Raw genomic sequence first — 18,842 nt, 5'->3', positions numbered from 1 at the left:
TAGTGTCTAAAAATGTGAAGCGAGTTATTCTTCCTTCCTCGCAGCTCTGGAGATTCATTAGGTATTCTTGAAATGTTCATGATTGAGTGTTTGAACTCCTGAATAAGCAGTAAGTGTCGGCTCGAGTGGGTTTGCGTTTCTGCCACGGTACTTGAGCGGGTGCGTTTCAATCTTTTTGTCTGTGTTCCCACAGAGGGCCGGCTGTCACGCTGCTCTCCGCAGAACCCCAGCAGAACGCTGCCTTAATGTCCGAGTTGAAGACAGGAATCGTGGCTTTCCTCTCTGGGGAATGCTGCTGAATGTTTAGCTCTTTAAGACGGTGTTTTCAACCTTCAAAAAAGGAAAGGGAGAAAGAAAAACGGCGGCTGGTTTTGAGAGCAGATCTCATTTGAGTCTGGCATACTGATGTCTTCCCCTGGGCAGGGTGGGTTTAATGACAGCATGGAAGCGCTTCCAAATGCTCCCAGCACTCTTTACTCGGAGCAGGCTTCCGGAAAGCCTTGTGTGATTGTGCATAGATCACTGGATAGTGACTAACGACTCCAGTGGTTTGGAGGTTGTTTTTTTTTTCTTTCTCAATGGCTGTTATGAATCAAGAGCTCTTGAACCTGATTCATGTGGGTCTCTGTTCCCTCTCAAGACCGATTCTCCACGGCTTTAATTGGAAGATTGTGTAGTGCTATGTGATCTCGATCTCGGTCTTCTCTTTTGTGTGTGTTCTCTATTGATTGTGTGCTGGTTTGATCATTATCTGATTCATCCTGAAGCTGTTCTCTGTTGTGGAGACCGAGAGGTCAAGGTTTTTCTGTTTAGCATGGTCCAGTTAGCCTCTGCTGATAGATTCTGTAACTAGATCATTATGGTGCCGTTAATGCATCATTTTCCGTTTTCCCCCATTCCAATGTATATAGGCTTGTTTCTGATTACATTTTTATTTTTAGTTAATTATATTAAAATGAATGAATATATTAATGAAAAATATATATTATATTATATTAGTGTATGCTGGCATCTCTTTGACCCTGCATAGGACAAATTTAGAAAATGGATGGTTGTATTATATTATATGGAAATATTAAATAATAAAAAATTATATATGTAAAAATAAGACAAAAAAAAGACTTTGTTTTGAACAAAAGTTCATATTTAGCTTATTTTAATTTTATTTTGACCTACATTATTTTAACAAGTGTTATATGATTACTTTTTTTAGTTAATTATATTAAAATGAATGAATATTTTAATGAAAATGTATTATATTATATTATATTATATGACCCTGCATACACTGAAAAAATATATATTAATTGAATTTACTTTTCTTTTCTTTTTTTAAGGTAAGTGGTTGAAATCAATTTATTTTAGCTACATTTTGAGTTGATTAACATTTTTGTATTTATTTTTTTATTTAAATGTGGCTAAAATACATTGTTTGCAGCCACTTACCTCAAATTTAGTATAATTTTTTTTTTCAGTGTTGGCAGTTTCAGTTTTTTTCAGCAAGTTTGGAAAATGGATGGATGTATTATAATATATTGAAATATTAAACAATAAAAAAAAAACATTAAAAATAATAATGTTCAAAGAGTTCATATTTTGCTTATTTTAATCTTATTTTGACCTAAATTATTATTTTAACTAGTTTTACATGATTGTTTATCTTATTATCTTATTGCTTTTATTAATATATTTTATATTATGGTACCAGATCACAAAAATGTAAATAAATCTAATATTTTGTTTCATTCATCATATCATATCTTTTAGTTTAGTCTTTCCATTATTGATGAAATATTATGAAATTATTAATAATGTAATGAACAGTGTGTTATGACGTCACATTTCTGCAGCTAGTGATCAGTCACATGACCCATACAGCTCAAATGATTGGCTACAACTGAGCACCCATGAACAAAGATGGCCTTGGTGGAAACCAATTATGTCTCTTTCTCTCCCTCATATTCAAGAGGTCCTTTAATCAGTGCTTTCTATGGCTTAAACTAGAATAATAGACCACATCATCAGTGCAGGACAAGGAAAAGGAGCAACAATGACCCCTTGCATTACATTTATCGCTTGACCTTTATGTCTTCCATCCTCCAATCCGGTCCTCTCTTCATGTAGCTGTGTGCATGTGCTGGTTGTATACTTGGAGGCACGAATCAATGTGTACCAAAAACATAATGTTGTTTCTCCTTCTGTGATGTTTCTCTGCTCCATTTCACATCTCAGTATTCGATGACATCCAGAAACATTTGAATTCAACTGTGCACTAAACACAAAGAGGCCTATGTGACTCTGTGTTCGAATGGCAAGAGCGAGAGAGAAAGAGCAGGGTTGTGGGGCAGAGAGGAAGGGACGAGAAGACGAGGCTGAATTGAAAGAGACTATATAAATAAAAGTCTGGTGGTGCACTGGGCTGACAGACAGTCTGATTTGGTGTCTTTGCGTCTGTCGGAGGGAACGAGAGACTGAGAGTGAATAGATGTAGTGGTTTCTTCCTCTCTTTCCACTGTGCTTTTGATGTGACAGTGAATTGCGGCTCTCCCACTGAGCGTGGGGTATACAGTTGTTGTTCTGACGACCTCTTTAAATCTCTTCTGTCCCCGTCTATCTACTCACCTATCTGTGTGTCTCTCTCTCTTTCAGTCACGCTTTGCCAATTATTTTGCTCTCAGCAGCTGTGTGATTGCACTTAAATCGCTGGCCAGAGGGAGAACTGCTCACCCTTTGAAAGAGGGCAGGATGAAGAAAAAAATAGAAGGAGATTTTGTAGATAATGGGATTGAATGAGTCAGGGCAGGTGAAAATCTGGAGGGCGGAGAGGCATTTTGTTGACACAAGCTGCAAAATCTAGTGTGCTGCCTACATAATGTCTGAGACATCATACCCTGCTGAGGAAAAACACATCAAAATCAGACTAAGGTGGTGTTCTGTTCTTAAAAAATAGACTTCCACAGTGACCAAGCTGACATGTGCCCAAACCCTTTTAAACCATTGTGACTTTTTTTTTTCTTTTTTTTTTTGCCTTGTAAGATACATCAGAAATTAGCATCAACATGGTTCCCTTGGCAAAAAACAATAGGATTTTTGCATTGGCTTTTGGATTAATGTAGTTTAGTTTAGTTTATTTCATTTATTTATACAGGGACAATGCACAACAAAAGTGTTGTGCCAGAGTTAGCTATAAAGCTAATTTGCATCTACACTCTCAGAAATAAAGGAACAAAGGCTGTCACTGGGGCGGTACCTTTTCAAAAGGTACACTTTTGTACCTATTAAGTTCAAATGTGTACACTTTAAGTACTAATATGTACCTTTTAAGGTACCAAAATGGACCTTTTAGGTACAAACATGTACCTTTTGAAAAGGTACCACCCCAGTGACCGCTTTTGTACCTTTATTTCTGAGAGTGTAGGCAGGATATTATTAAAAAATTACAATATTCAGTCACAAAAAATACAATACATACAATATAACATGAAGAGTAAAAAAAAAAAAAAATGAGCTGATTGGCATGCATCATTCTCCACATATAACACGATCTGGACCCTAAACACATTTTGTCAAAAAAGCCGGTATTGTCCACTTTCAGGCATCGCGAGTTCACATTTTACTGCAGAAGCCGACAAGCGCCCCTGCTGTTTTTATGAACAGAAGCCGATAAGTCCATTTTAGCGAATCAGCACGCTGTATTCAGGTCAGGTGACAAGGCTACTTTCACTTTGAAAAGACACGCTTGCTGAGAGGAGTTTCGTCAAAGCTGACTAAAAGCAATCGAGCATGCATAATTTCGACGAACTTGATGAACCTGTGATATCTTCTTCAGGGCGATTTAATCAAAATAACCCAACTGCAGTTTGATTATTACTTGGAGTGTGCAATAAAAAAAAACGCGATTTCTGAAAAATTTTATAAAAATGGAGTTATCGTTTTTTGCAAATTAACTCTTCACATCATACTCCATTAAATAAAAAATAAAAAATCAAGTCAATGATCACATATTTGATATTCCTTAAGCCATACTTTAAGCGTAGTTTTAAAAATACTAAATGTTGTACACTCTCTAATATAAACGGGTATTAAATTCCATGTTCCATGATTGTCCAAAAACAGTTTTCTTAAATTTAGTTGAACAGTCACCTCTAACTGATGATCTAGTCTGCCTGATATTGTCCTTACAGTAAGTCACACATTGTTTAATCAACAAACGTTTATGATTTTTACACTTTTTGTTCATCAAGATAATCTTCTAAATAAGCACAAGTCGTATTATTTTTGAAGCTGAAATACAGACTCCAGGAAAAAGCTAAAGTTAGGTTCAATGACTTTAATGGTCAAATGTCACCACCACTAAGATTTCGATAACTCTTTCAATCTTTACTGCAATATTACAAGTTGGACAGTTTGAGTTAGAATAGTTTTCAAGAGCATGAGTACAAACAATAGCCAGGTTTCAATCCAAAGTTGTAAATTTAACTTGTGCTCAAAATTGGAATATCGCGTAAAACATTTGCGAATAATCACCGTTTCCATCCGAGTCAAAGAGAATAAAATCGTCACTTCCTGATAAACTGCCACTATACATCACTAAGAAAACTAGGAGAAGCCACTGAATATAATAATTTTCATATATAATAAATTACTTGCGCCTCAGAGCGAGCAGACGAAACACAATTAATGCGGTCATTGCTGTCGGAGGTGGATTCCTGCTGTTTGGGAACGCAGTCATGGAACAGTTCTGGGAGGCAATTATACAGAAATACTTTGATGACAGGCTTTGCTCAGGCTTTTCCGAATGACCATAACAACATTTCAGATGCTGTGGAATGAGATCGGTCCGCTGGTTAGTCAGGTTTTGCCGTCCCATAGCGCAAAGTCACATAACTTCTTTGATGCACTTGGAGGAATTTATTCTCCATTTATCTCCATCTCCCATTATTCACATTAACCCTTTTCCGCACAAGTCAAAAACCACCTCAAGCGAGCGTAAAAACTTTTTTGCTAAATTTTTATTCGAAATTCAGCGCTACCATCACTCGTTTCTGATGCGATACTTCAAAATGCGCGTAAAAGCAGGGTGATGGAAACATAGCTAATGAGGCTGTAAAGGTGGACTAGTGAGTCGATGTGTTGATGAATGTCCCAGACAACCTTGGCAGTTCCATTTAGCCACCTGTTTGCAACAACCTTTTTCAAGATGTAAAGAAAACCCCCGCATGAGTATGGTATTACTGATGTATTTTATGTTGTAGAATAAAACATGAAAATATCTTGAAAATAGCTTGTATTAACCACAGACCTTATTTTAGGCATTAACCAAAAAAACCCACTCGCTTTGGGACAATTGAACTGGAAGTGAAAACATACTCAAAAACGTGTTTCTGGGATTTTAGGACTCATTCCCTCAGCTCAGTGAAATCGTTAATCAAAGATGGCTGATGAAAGGACAGAACATATTTCATTCGATAGTAAAAATAATTAATAAAATGGTTCTAATTAAGAATATATCGGATTAAAATGCACTGTTTGTCAAATTTGAGTGATTATGCTATGTATTTTGTTATACTTCGCAATAGTGTTAATACTATAAACTTCCCTGACTCTTTAGAGAGAGCACACTGAGCTTAATTGGTGCAGCAACAGTTTTTAATAAATTGAATGTAATATTTATTAAAATGACAGGATTTGTGATAAATAAATAGTCTAGGTAATGTATTAAATTTATACATATTTTAATATGAACAACTATTATTAACAATATCTATGACATTATACTTTTTCTTATTGATGTCAGTCTGAAGCTGTGTGATTTTCATAGTAGTGCACCTTAAAATAATATGAAATCTTTAAAAATTACAGCACTGTAAAACGACAGACCAGCAATAAACTATCAGTTTTTAATATTATGGATGTAAAAGTACACGCCAGTAATGCCTGTGTAGTACTATATTTGCATAGCACACAATCTTATACAGCTAGTCAGCTAACTGTGTTCTGTAGCATCTGCGCTGTGTTGCTAAAACTATCTTTTGGATCTAATGTAATTATTTCCCACATCCAAGTTCCAGGTTATAATATGCAAAAGTCTGAACATTAATCTGTGAATTTTACAATAAGTAGTGAAACTTACCCCCAAAAAAGCTTAAACGTCTAAAAAACGCGCATTTACGGGGGCTCCTCTTTTGGTGAAAGTTTTTAGACAGCTTTCAAAATGGCCACCAGACAGTGTGAACACATGGAGACTCATATCTCAGCGTGCAATGATCTGATCGACTTGAAATTATAGGAGGTATATAGTAACAAACATATCAATTGGTTAAGACATCAAGCAGGATAATAAATTATTTTTTATTTTATAATCTGATCTCAAAAATGGAAGTGTGCTTAATGGGTACATGAGCTTAATAGGTACGTTTACCCTAAATATAGTACAGTGTAGCTCACTAGGGTTTGAAACAGAGCCGGATTTTACAGTAGTGTGTCTCTGAATTCACAACACACCAACCAGCCTGGTGAAATGTCCCCTATGACTTTCCTTATGTCCGTTATAGACTGCATTCGAGCAGATCTTCTTTGCTATTGTGTCGTTCTCCTTCATCTCATGTTTTGAGGATGTTGCTGCGTTATTGAGAGGAGCAAGGTGTTCCCCACTTAACCTTCCTCCACTCCTCTAATTGTTAAATGAATCCTTAACTTGTTTGCATTTGCATTAACTGCTGGATTATGTTAATTTTCAGGCTTCACTTGGCAGAGCGGTGTGTTTGATATTGTAATGGAGACAAGGTTAGCAGAGAATAGTTCATTTGCTGGAGCACCAGGAGGGATAAGCACTCGCTTTTTAGCATTTGTCTTCGCTCATCTGCACGGCAAATTGAATTGCAGTTGCCGATAAGAGAATGCAAGTTAGCGCTCGTGTTAACCTCTGATATCTATTAAGGTTGCTTACTTGTTAAGCGCTGCATAGGTTTTATGGTTAGCCCCTCACCTTAGAGCGCCAGCTCGTGAAAGCCAGGTGTCACAGGGAATTATGGGTTCCCTGGGTTTTATGAACAGATACTTTTCCTAGTTAAAAAGTAACTGAGAACTAATGGCCCAACTAAGTGACTCATAATCTTTCAAAAATTGACAAGTGAGCTCTTTTCACCTCCAATTCACACTGAAGTGAACTGACAAAGCATGTTGTCCATACGTTTGCACAGCGGTCTGCTCTTATTTTGGTGAGATTCAATTTGATTTGCTGACAAAATGAGGCAATAGTGAGAGAGAATGTCAAAAGCTGTTACTTAATTTATCACCCCTGTGTTGTGGCTCTGTGATGAGGGTAACAGTCTCACAAGTGAGGGTCGGTAGAATTTCCCCAGCACTTCTTTAGCTGTTATTTTAAGTTGCTAAGTGGGCAGCTGGATTAAGGAGTCGTCTTTGGGGCTCCTGAGTCATGTCATCTGCTCAGGTCAGGGAATTCACATAAAATTTAACAAGGTTCAGCTGCACACTTTAGTGAATGTTGCTCATCTGGTAGCTTTCAAGTGAATAGATGGCACAGACCAGTGGGATAAGAATGGTCTGGACAGAGATCTCAAACCAAGTGCGAGCTGGATCTAGAATCATCATCTTGCCCTGCAAGCGGTATCTCATTTCCAAGTTTGTGCCCCTGGCATCACACCTGCATGTCAGCCCTAAACCGGCCCAGAATCTGAGATGCCTGACATCAGTGCTATGACAATATATGACGTAACAGTAGAAATGTCAAATTTTGTTATTACACTCATAACGCAATATTTCCACAGAGGGATTTCAAAAATCTAACATTGAAAAGAAATCTATAGCACATGGTTTCCCAACCTTTTTTGACTTGGGTACAGCCACAAAGCAGTAAGGATTAAAGGGGTGGTTTATTGCAATTTCACTTTTTTAACGTTAGTTAGTGTGTAATGTTGCTGTTTGAGCATAAACAATATCTGCAAAGTTCAATGCAAACAGAGATATCGTCTTTTAAAATTCTGGAAGTTTAATGCCTACAAAAACGGCTGGTAAGGGACTACAATGAACTACTTCCCGGGTCTGATACGTCACGGACCCAGATAAACCCCGCCCTCGGGAACATGTAAGGAAGGGGGCGGGGCCATGCTGTGCTGCTTAAGAGAAGAGGAAGAGAAAACTAGGGGTGTATGTAAAAATCTATTCATATATGAATCGCGATTCTGTCTTCTATCGATTCTAATGGATTCACAAGTTTCAAAATTAATGTTATAAAACAGCCGTTCTTAATCCTGTTTCTCGCGTCGCCCTGCTCTGCATCTCTCTCTCTCTCTCTCTCTCTCTCTCTCATTCAGATCGTCAGATCAGCTCCAACAAACTGTTCCAATTATACATTTTCACATAGCTATGAGAAGCATTATACATGGACGCGTGTGCAGTTGCAGTACTGTATTAAAGCTTTAATCAGAATAAAACCGTATATTAAAAGCTAACATAAGCAGTAGCATAATAACAGCGTATCTAAAAGTATGAGACGGCAAACAAACAAACATACCATTAAGAGCCGTGCTTGCACAGGTTCTGGATGATCCTCTTCAATATCCTCTGCGTCTCAATCGAGCTCAAATTGATAAGCAATATAGACGACGCCATTGTTTACAATACAACCGGAGCATATGCCGCTGAGCTGAGGGGCGGGACGTTTAGACGCACTCTCGGCGGTTTAGTGAATCACAACACACTGAGCCAGCTAACCAATCAGAGCCCATCACGTATTTCTGAGGGAGGTAATCTGAGGGAGGAAATAATCGAGGCGTTTGTCAGAGAAGGGACAGAGCGGTGTGGAATAAAGGTAAATATGAAAAATAATGTGTTTTTAAAAAAACGAAGCATGAACACATGTTAGACTGCACCCCATAAACACAATCAAGCCTAGAAAAAAAAAACAGTAAACCACCCCTTTAAGTAGCCTACCCCATTCATCTGGTGCAACACATATTTTCTTTTTTAAAAGAAATGAATTCATCAACTACCAAAATATCTGAGATTAATTACTTAAATCTTCAATGTCACATGATCCTTCAGAAATCATGTCATTATATTTTTGTGGACACTGTGATGCATAATTTTTTCAGGGTTTTTATTTTGTTCAAAAACAGCATTTATTTGAAATATAAATATTTTTACTGTCACATTTTAAAAATAAAATAAAAATACTGACCCTAAACTTTTGAACAATAACCTATATTCCATATTTTATTTATTTTAATTTTTATATTTTAAACCGTAGTCTCACAGGCTTAAAAAAGCAAAATCAAAGACAGATTTGTTGATTGTAATGGGAACGATTTAATTCCTTAAACATCACACACCATTGTTGACAAGGTGTAGTTTATTTACGGTTGCCAGGCAATGGCACAATTTTGCACATTAATATAGAATTCAAGTAAATGTGCATATATAGGCTGCTTAACGTCTTTGAACATGGCTCATCCAGTAGCATTTATAATGTAAAAGTGTTTCGTTTATTTTTAACTCGCATTATGTAATGTGAGGCTGCACTGATGCCTCATTCATAATTTATGTATTATGAATAATTTGATCTTTTGTCTTTCTTTCATCAAGCTAGTCCAAAGTACATTCATAAAATATATACCTGGCTGAATTATCTATAAAAGTGTGTATTTTTGGTCATACCGCACCTTCCATGCCTCACATCCGTTGACTGCTGCCAGAAGGATACGACTTTTGAGTTATTCAATATTTGTAAGTCTCAAATTTTGATCTCAAACAAATTACGGTAGTGTTAAAAAAAAATCCTCACCGACCGAGATCCCTCTATTTCTCCGTCAGCCCTGGTGTGCTTGTGAATTGAGTGCTAATAGCATTAGATTAGCACTAGCTTTGCGCTTCAGGCCTGATTTGGTGACTTAACTTGGAGAGCCGGTAGTTTGATGCCATCAATAGCTCTATGCCATTACAAGTTGAGGATTTAATGTTGGCATGGAAACAGCTAGCTGTTTCCATGGGACCTTGTTGAGTAGTTGTTATGGTAACGAGCTCGTTTCTGTAGAATATGATATCTGATATTTCTGTATCGATCGTGTTTCCTCCAGAGACTCTGGGTTTCTTGTTTGTTTAGCATGCGTTTATGTTAAGACGAAGAACCCTTATTGAGTTTTCCCATTACTTGCATCATAATGCATGATGGTTCTATGAAGCCAGCGACGAGTGCGGGGGTGTACGTGGCTCTACAGTAGTGAAGATTGTCCCTCAGGTCCTCGCCTACATACCAACACACACTCGCACTCCTCCACAAAGGAATCTGTGCTAGCGCTTGCGCTCTTTCACACTCCCACACCATCATCTACTCTTTGAGATGCGCACAACATAAGAATGGAAGAATAATCAGATGCCCAAATGGAAAAGTCCCTCTATTTTTATCCTAGTGTTTCCCCACCTCGGTTGTGATCCGTGAGGTGGTTGTTGGTCACCGTGGGCTTTCTTATTAAAAAACCCAGCGGAGGACCGCCACCGCCTCAGTCTCTCAGCCCTCCCTTTCAGCCTCGTTTCACTATGTTTTGCTTCTTTATTCTCTCTTTCTGTCTTCGTGTCTAACATCTGTGCTTCTTCAAAGCGGCGCTGAAGTAACCTGCTGTTAAACAGTGCCGTCTTTCCTCTGGTTCTTTCATTTCTTACCCCTCGTTTCATTTGCATCGCTGCCGTCTGCTGTTCCTCCTCTGTCACTCATCTCTCCCTCACGCAGTCTTTCTCTCATTTCATTAGTTTTATATAAGCCGTGTCCCCACCCCACCCCGCTCGCTGTTGTTTCATTAGCGTCGCGTACCTTTTGTGTGGCTCGGGCGCTCTAGCTCAGGAGTGGTAATGTGTGAGCAAACATGAAGTTGAATAATTGAGCTCTCATCCGCAGATGCCCTCAATGCCTGTGCAGGTAAACCAAGAGGATTCAGTTTCACAGCGCAGAAATGTCGAAGGAGTGTGAGTCCGCTCGCTCAGTTCAATAGGTTTTCATTTATTCAGGGCAGAGAGAGAGAGAGACAGGTTGATTGATTCATAAAGGCTTTTATGCAGCTCTCTGTAAAGGCTCGTTTTTAGAGTGAGTTTGAAGGCCTCTGTTTAAGATTATAATGTCATCGAGTGGCCCATGCTGAACCAAGTTGCTCATTCTGCAGTTTTATTTATCATTTTCTTTGCTGATTTTGAAGAAAAGCATGTGCTATAATGTGTTAAATGGAGCTGAGTGTACTGTTCTCTTATTGATACTGTAGCTGAACGTATAATCGCATTAGTGATCATATTAGGGTTTGCTTTTATGCTTTTGGCAGGCACTTTTTGTTTATGTACACTCCATATGTCTTTATCATATTGGTTATCAGTCAATACTATATATATATATATATATATATATATTTATAAAAACATTTATATAGTGTTTTGTATTTAAATGTGCACATTTTTAATTTGTTTTATTTATATTGTTTTTCATTTATCGGTATTAGTCAAATATATCATTGTGCATGCTCACTTTATTTAGATTACCTGTTGCTGTCATCTAACACTCACTTGAAGTTAATTTTTTTTTTAAATGTACAAATTTCATGAACACTTAAATGTTCTATTGGATTTTTCTACATAGAAGACCAAGTGCACAGATAACAACGCCATGAGTTATTGCCAATATTATTTCCCCAATTAACAACAACCCAACAAATTACATGCAGTAAAATAAAACACCCAGCAGTAAAATAAAAGTAATAGAAATTTTACATAAGGTGCCCATGAGTGAGAATCAGTTTATTTATTTTCAAATTGTTTTATACAGTACGTTATGATGTTGTGATACATTCACTTGTACTGTAGCATTTAAAATGGTTAATTTAAATTTATTTAAATTTATTTAAACAAAATAATATATAATTTATCAGTTATGGGCTATAACATCAACAGTTAGTTGTAGAAACTGTAGAAATGTGCATTCCTACTTTCTTATAATACAACTTACAAATTAGGCCTATGTGTTTAAGCAATTAATGCATTCACTGCATATTAAACCCATAAATTTGTCATTGCTAACACCATCCATGTGCTAGCGTGTTAAGCTACAGGAATGCGTTCCAATCTCAGGCAGACAGTTAACATCACTTTAACCCTTTAATAGTTTGATCTTCATTAGATATGCTTCAGCCTGATTGTTGTCAAGCAATCATAAGCCTGGTACATGCATCAAACACTTCGAAAACCATTTTACCAAGGTGCACAGTGCACCAGGAACATTTCATTACATGCTACTCCAAACACTGGCTGGATGCATTTACATTGGACCTGCTTCAGTGCTGGACTCCTGGAAGGGGTGACAAGGTGCAGAAAGCACCAGATGCAGCTCATCACGCACTGCCAGCAGGATTACATTTCCATGCCACTCCTATGATCAGCCTGGAGCTGAGCCAGTAATGTAAGATTCATCCATAAGCACATAGTTTTGTGTTATACCTATTACCTTTTATGGCCACGCTTATTTTTGGGAAGTCATTTAAATAAATTTTCATCTCTGCTACAGTTGAGGAAATGGTTTGATCGAAATCTACAAATAGTCATGCTTAAATAACTATAAAGTGCCTTTTATTTTTTGCTAAAGGCCTGCTATATTTAGGATTTTTTTTTTTTTCAATATTTTTAAGTGTCCTGGAAAAGGAAACTTGAGGCATTGGAGACACTGACAGCTGTTAGCGCCTCATTCAGATAAATATTGTGGCTGCAGTTTTCAAGATGTCACACAGGTTTATTTCCAGGATTTTGGTTTGTCACAAAAATCCATTCCTCGTGCAGTGATGTCAGAACGTTTTTTTCGCAGCCTGTGAGACGCCATGCCCAGGCTGAAGATCTGACTGGTGCTAATCAATGCTAGCACCGCACTAGCGTCTAGCGGTAATAGGTTGCAGAATATCATGTTGTGGTAGCTCGGCGCTAAAGGATGGTAGCGTGGTGTCAGAGATGTGCTGGAATGCCCTGCTGCTCTTCTGGAGTGTGTGAGCGTGGGTTCAGGCCACACATTCAGAAATCTGTGTTTGTATGCAGTCACGGGTCTGCTCTCCTTTCATGCTTCCCCAGCAAACATGTGTCCATGTGCATCTGCAGTATGTTGTTTACGTATGTGAGCCTATGGCACTGTACACAAGAGAAAGAGGAAAACTGTATAGACTAAACCCATAAGGGCCAGAAACATGCTAAAGGCAAGTAAACAAATGCATACTTAATGTGTCCTCTTACAAACCCTAGTACTCTAGACAGTGTTACATTTATATTTAAATAGATGTGCCTTAACCCAGATGTGCTGTAAGTTAATATGAAAATATTCTATATTTTACACCTGTAGCTTCTCTCGTGCAAATGCTGAGAATAACAGTGTGCGCTTACATCTCAGTCTGACACGTTTTGGAATACAATGTTAAACAAAATTGAGTGTGTGTAGCTAGTAGGGATCAGTGCTGTTATTGCTGTATTGTAAAACAATTTATTACTTTTACAATTTATTACGATTACTTTTCATGAACTGAAATAAATAGAAAAAAATAAGATTTCATATATATTGTAAATAACTAAATAAAATAAATAAGTTGAAGCTGACGTACTAAACATACTAAAGCTAAACCTGAAATAAAAATAAAGCTAAATTATAAAAAAAAAAATATCTATATTTATATTATCACTATCTATTTATATTGGTATCTTTATTAAAAATAAAAAATAAAACTACAAAAGCATTTAACAAAATTACTAAAACTGAAAGACAACTAAAATTAAAATTAAATAAAACTGTTTAAATAAAATTACATTTTAAACAAAAGCTAATTAAAAATATGTATAAATACTGTAATATAAATTATACTAAAATAACGCATATAGAAATGCATGAATATAATATTGCCTATTAATACGTTTAGATTACATCTCATGTCATTAAAGTTAATCTTTAAAAATACCTCTAATTTAATACCGCTGTTATCTTGAATATCTATTTTTCATACTATACATTATAATGTTGTGGTGCCTAAATTAATGTGAAATAATTTAATTTCTCTTAAAAAAGATTGATTTTAGTTTCATTCATTTAGTTTTAATTTTTTTAAACAAAATAGAATACATTTTAATACTAGCCATTAACTGGTTAGCAGTCATAACATGAGTTATCGGTTTCAGACAGAATTTTAATACTGATGCATCCCTAGTAGCATGAAACATTTGCATTGAGGTACTTGTGCAGAGTATGTTTCAGCCCCAACAAAGTACATCTTTCAGTTTGTTCTGTAGTCATATTTGGTTTTTCGAAAAATTCTGCCATATTTTATTGGATAAGGACCCAGAGGCTGACAGAGGGAGAAGAAGAGTGAGGGGTTGTTGAGGACAAAAAGAGGCTTGTTTTTTCTTGAGGCTATAAGTTAATAAAAGGGTTGAGATTGAGCCACCCTGCAGGAGAGAATCCTGTTTAAATGTTAATAGGACAAGGCCTGAATGCCTTTAAGGGTGTGTTTTGTTGTTCATGAACTTTACTCTCGAACTAACCTCATGCCACGGTTTTCTCCACAGTGATCCCGGACAGTCTGACAGTGACGGCTACTCCTCAGACTCTCTCGAAAGTGGAGGGGGACACGCTACAGCTGAGCTGTGAGGTCACACGCCAGACGTCCCAGCACACTCACGTTTCTGTGGGCTGGTATCTGCGACCCTCTGATGACCCCAATTCTGGTCCACGTGACTTGGTCACCCTGTCTCGGGACTTTGTTCTAAGGCCGGGTGGACAGTACCGCCAGCGTCTGTCTTCAGGAGACCTGCGTCTGGACAAGACCAGCGCCACTTCCTACCGTCTCACCATCTACAAGCTGCAGCCCACAGACCAGGGAGAGTTCTACTGCGAGGCCTCGGAATGGATCCAGGACCCGGATCGCTCCTGGTACGCCATGACCCGGAAAGAGTCGGAGAAGACATCTGTCAAAGTTCAGCCCACAGGTGAGTGAGAGTTGTTTGGGGGTTCGTCGCAACATCTTTTAGAGGTTAATTGCTTTATTTTAAAATAAGTTGATATGATTCTTTAGGGTCTTAGTGAAAAGTCTGTAACATAGTTTGGTTAAAATTTTTCAACGGTAGTGTAAAACAACACCGTTTTTACCCTGTCAAAATCAGCTCTGTTTACAGCAAGCCGTTTTGTTGCATGTTTCTTTAAATGCAAATGAGCTCTGCTGACCCCGCCCCTCTCTTCCAAGACGCTCTCTGAGAGATGGTAAACTTCGTGAAACTTGCTAATTAGGACATTATTAGGAAAGGCGATTTGCAAAGATTCATTAAAAACCTTACACTCATTTCTTCTGGAGGTGAAGCTGGATCACGTGTAAAGATAGACACATTTAGGTAGATCGGGGGAGCATTCCCTTCAGAAACAAATGTAAATCTACTGTATTTCCAGTGGATCAGATGTCGAAAGTAAATGACAACTGCTATGTTCATTATTACAACCAACAACAGAACACCTCAATCGCTTAAGAGACATTCTTGACTACATCTGCTCCGGCGGTGAAACAATGGAGGACTGATGACAGCTCACTCAGGGCAGGTCTAAGGTAAAACACTAGTGTCAATCAAACAATTGTGGGAGGGGCATGGGTCTGTGTGACATCACACCGACAGGCTTCTGAGATCGGTTCGATATGAGAAAGGGGAAATGATTTAATGAGATTAAATAAAAACCACTGGGTGGATTTTTATCATTATAGGGTGGTTGTGTACACATACTGCCAATACACATTTCAGTTCAAACAACATGAAAAAGTGCATATCGCATCCAATGACCCCTTTAAAATCCTATTGGTTAATTATTCACTGAGATTGATTTAATTTAACACAATGAAGAGAAGAGGTGTTGGTAAAGAAATGCAAGTTGTTTTCTCACATGTGGAAAAACACATATTTGAGACGCATTCAGTTGCAGTGTGAATGTAGCCAAAAGAAAACTTTGGAAAAGTAAGTATATTTTATATTTTATATTTTATGCGACATGAATAAAAACGAGGGTGTGAGGGATAGAAGTATTGTACAATGCTTTCAGTAGGCCTCAGTCATGAAACATGAACATATTTGCATATACTGTTGCATAAATTCAATCTTATGTAAATGAACATAACAAAATTAACATAAGAATGGTTTTATGGACAATTTACACCCAGATGTTTTTCATTTGTGATTCTTGGAGTCATACTGTTGTGTACCTGGGTGTTATTCGTTCGGCCGATAAAAACCTGTTTTTCCAAAACATTTCCATTGAACAAGAAAACTCTGAAAATTGGATTGCGAACATTATGCGCGATCTCAGACTATAAAGAGATGGTTTACCCAAAAATGAAAATTGTCATCATTTACTCACCCTCATGTCGTTCCAAACCTGTATGACTTTCTACTTTCTGTGGAACATAAATATATTGTGAGAAATGCCACAGTGTTTGTTTGTCCATAGTAAAAGTCAGCCCTCACTAAAATGTTTTTTTTCAACACTCTTCAAAATATCTTCTTTTGTGTTGCTGCTCTATAAAAAAAAAAAAAAAAAAAGTCATACAGGTTTAGAATGACATAACAGAAGTTTCATTTTTGGGTGATAAAAAAAGGGTTATTTTTGTTTATATAAAATTAAATATAGTGTTTGTCCTAATATGATAATTTTTTCAAACACTTTACACCACGGAAGTACATATGAATGTAGTTCAACCCTATTAGACAAATGACTCACCAATGTCATGCTCATGGTCGCCTTGCTCTCTAAAACACGGCATGCATGACTCTGCTTCCCTGCAGAAATCCTTAAAGGTGCCATAGAATGGAAAACTGTATTTACCTCGGCATAGTTGAATAATAGGAGTTCTGTACATGGAAATGACATACTGTGAGCCTCAAACACCATTGTTTCCTCCTTCTTATGAAAATCTTGTGAATAAAAAAGACCACTGAAAAATAGGCAAATCAGAACATAACACAGACTGTGACGTAACAGTCGGGATCATTAATAGTTGCGTCCCCAACATTTGCATATACCCGCCCATGTTCTGTGCCAGCCGCCAGCCGAACCATCAGAAGTTTTGCAGGTATTGTGAAAAAACAAGCGAGGACAGCAGCGAAAATGTCAGATCATGGAAATAAATGTTATGTTCCAGGCTGTGCAGGGGATGTGAAGTGCAGGGATGGGTTGGTGTCTGTATTCAGAAAGGCGTGGAAAGCAAATAACGCGTTCTAATAAAATAACGCGAACCACTAAAGCAGGGGTCACCAGACACGGTCCTGGAGGGCCAGTGTCCTGCAGAGTTTAGCTCCAACCCTAATCAAACACACGTGAAGCAGCTAATCAAGGTCTTGCTAGGTGTACTTGAAACTTCCAGGCAGGTGTGTTCAGGCAAGTTGGAGCTAAACTCTGCAGGACACCGGCCCTCCAGGATCAAGTTTGATGACCCCTGCACTAAAGGGACATGGTTAGCTACTAGCGGTAGCCTGTTACATTACAGTACATAAGATTTCACTTACCACATAAACAGAGTAAGGAGAGATGACTGAGGATGATGGTGAATGATTTACAGATCCTGAGCGCCACTGACAAGCATCTGATCTTGTCAAATGTGTGGTAAGTACTGCCGCTCCATAGTATAAACAGAGTTTGTGCGATCGCGAATCTCGAAAGTGAAAGTAAAAAGCGATCGTGCATTTGAAAACAGTTTCAGTGCCCCGCATATTAATAGCGGCTATATTAATGATGCCCGCATTTTATATACAGTATAATTACCCGACGATATAAAGGCGAGAGAAAGTATTGAAATATATATTTTCCTTCCTGCTGTGAGCTACTGAAATGAGCCGCACTGTGAAACAGCCAATCAGAGCAGAGCTCAACACTATTATTCATGACCCTTCCAAATAAGCCAATAACATACCATTTAATTCTAGGGAGAAATCCTAGGTTTGTAAATGCACATGTAAAACCGTTTCTGGAGATTTTTTGCCCTTACCTAAGCCACATACCTTCTATGTAGATATCAGAGAGCAATTTAAAATATTGTATCAATGCATTCTATGGCACCATTAAATATGTCCTAAATATGCTGATCACGGTCTAAAATGAAGCACATTACCGGAGTCCCTGAGCGGTGGCTGCTGATCCTCTTAACATCAAACTCCCTGTCATGGAGTACAGAGCAGGCATCGGCTCTCAAAAGTCCACTCCCCTCATTGATACCATCAGTGTCATGAAGGTTATCATAGAGCGAAGTCTCAGTGCTCTCTCAGCATCAGAGAGCAACAAGCCAGTCGCATCGGCTCATCTAACTCCAACACATCAGTTGAGTAATCATGGCTGACATCTGCTTGATGACCAACACTTTTAAAGAGAAAGAAATGTCAGTTCTGTCATCATTTACTCACCCTCCTGTCGTTCCTAACTCATGATGTTCTTTCTTCTGTGGAACACAAAAGTAGATATTTTGAAGAATATCTCAATGAAATTCAATGTAGTCCAGAACTTTCAAAATCCAAAAAGAACAAGAGAAATGAATCCATTCCACCTGACTGAATCTAAACAATGCATTGTTACATTTCTACCCCTAGTGGCAGATGTAAGTTTTTTTTTTAATTTGTCATAAAGCAGCTGTTGCCCTCTGCTTATTCACCATGGAAAAATTAATGAATAGTGAATATATAAATTAGTGGTGGGCCGTTATCGGCGTTAACGTGCTGCGTTAACGTGAGACTCTTATCGGGCGATAAAAAAAATATCGCCGTTAAGCTATTCTCAAAGTTGGGCTGGGAGCTGGGTC

The 18,842-nt window shown here is 37.8% G+C and overlaps 1 protein-coding gene across 3 annotated transcripts in view; it reads left to right on the top strand.

Moving 5' to 3' along the window:
- The window catches only part of igsf3 (immunoglobulin superfamily, member 3), a 171,090-nt gene that overhangs the window by 84,388 nt on the left and 67,860 nt on the right, over positions 1-18,842 (top strand). For all 3 annotated transcript variants that reach the window (XR_009272768.1, XM_058786544.1, XM_058786543.1), the window contains exon 3: positions 14,587-15,006. Coding sequence is in view for 2 of the 3 variants with exons in the window: in XM_058786544.1 (XP_058642527.1) it covers positions 14,587-15,006 (420 nt within the window). In the remaining variant the exon portion in view is untranslated. The remainder of the gene's footprint in view (positions 1-14,586; positions 15,007-18,842) is intronic.

This window comes from Onychostoma macrolepis, chromosome 09 (genome assembly GCF_012432095.1).
Source record: "Onychostoma macrolepis isolate SWU-2019 chromosome 09, ASM1243209v1, whole genome shotgun sequence".
Lineage (NCBI taxonomy): Eukaryota > Metazoa > Chordata > Actinopteri > Cypriniformes > Cyprinidae > Onychostoma > Onychostoma macrolepis.
This window is presented reverse-complemented; position numbering and strand designations above follow the sequence as displayed.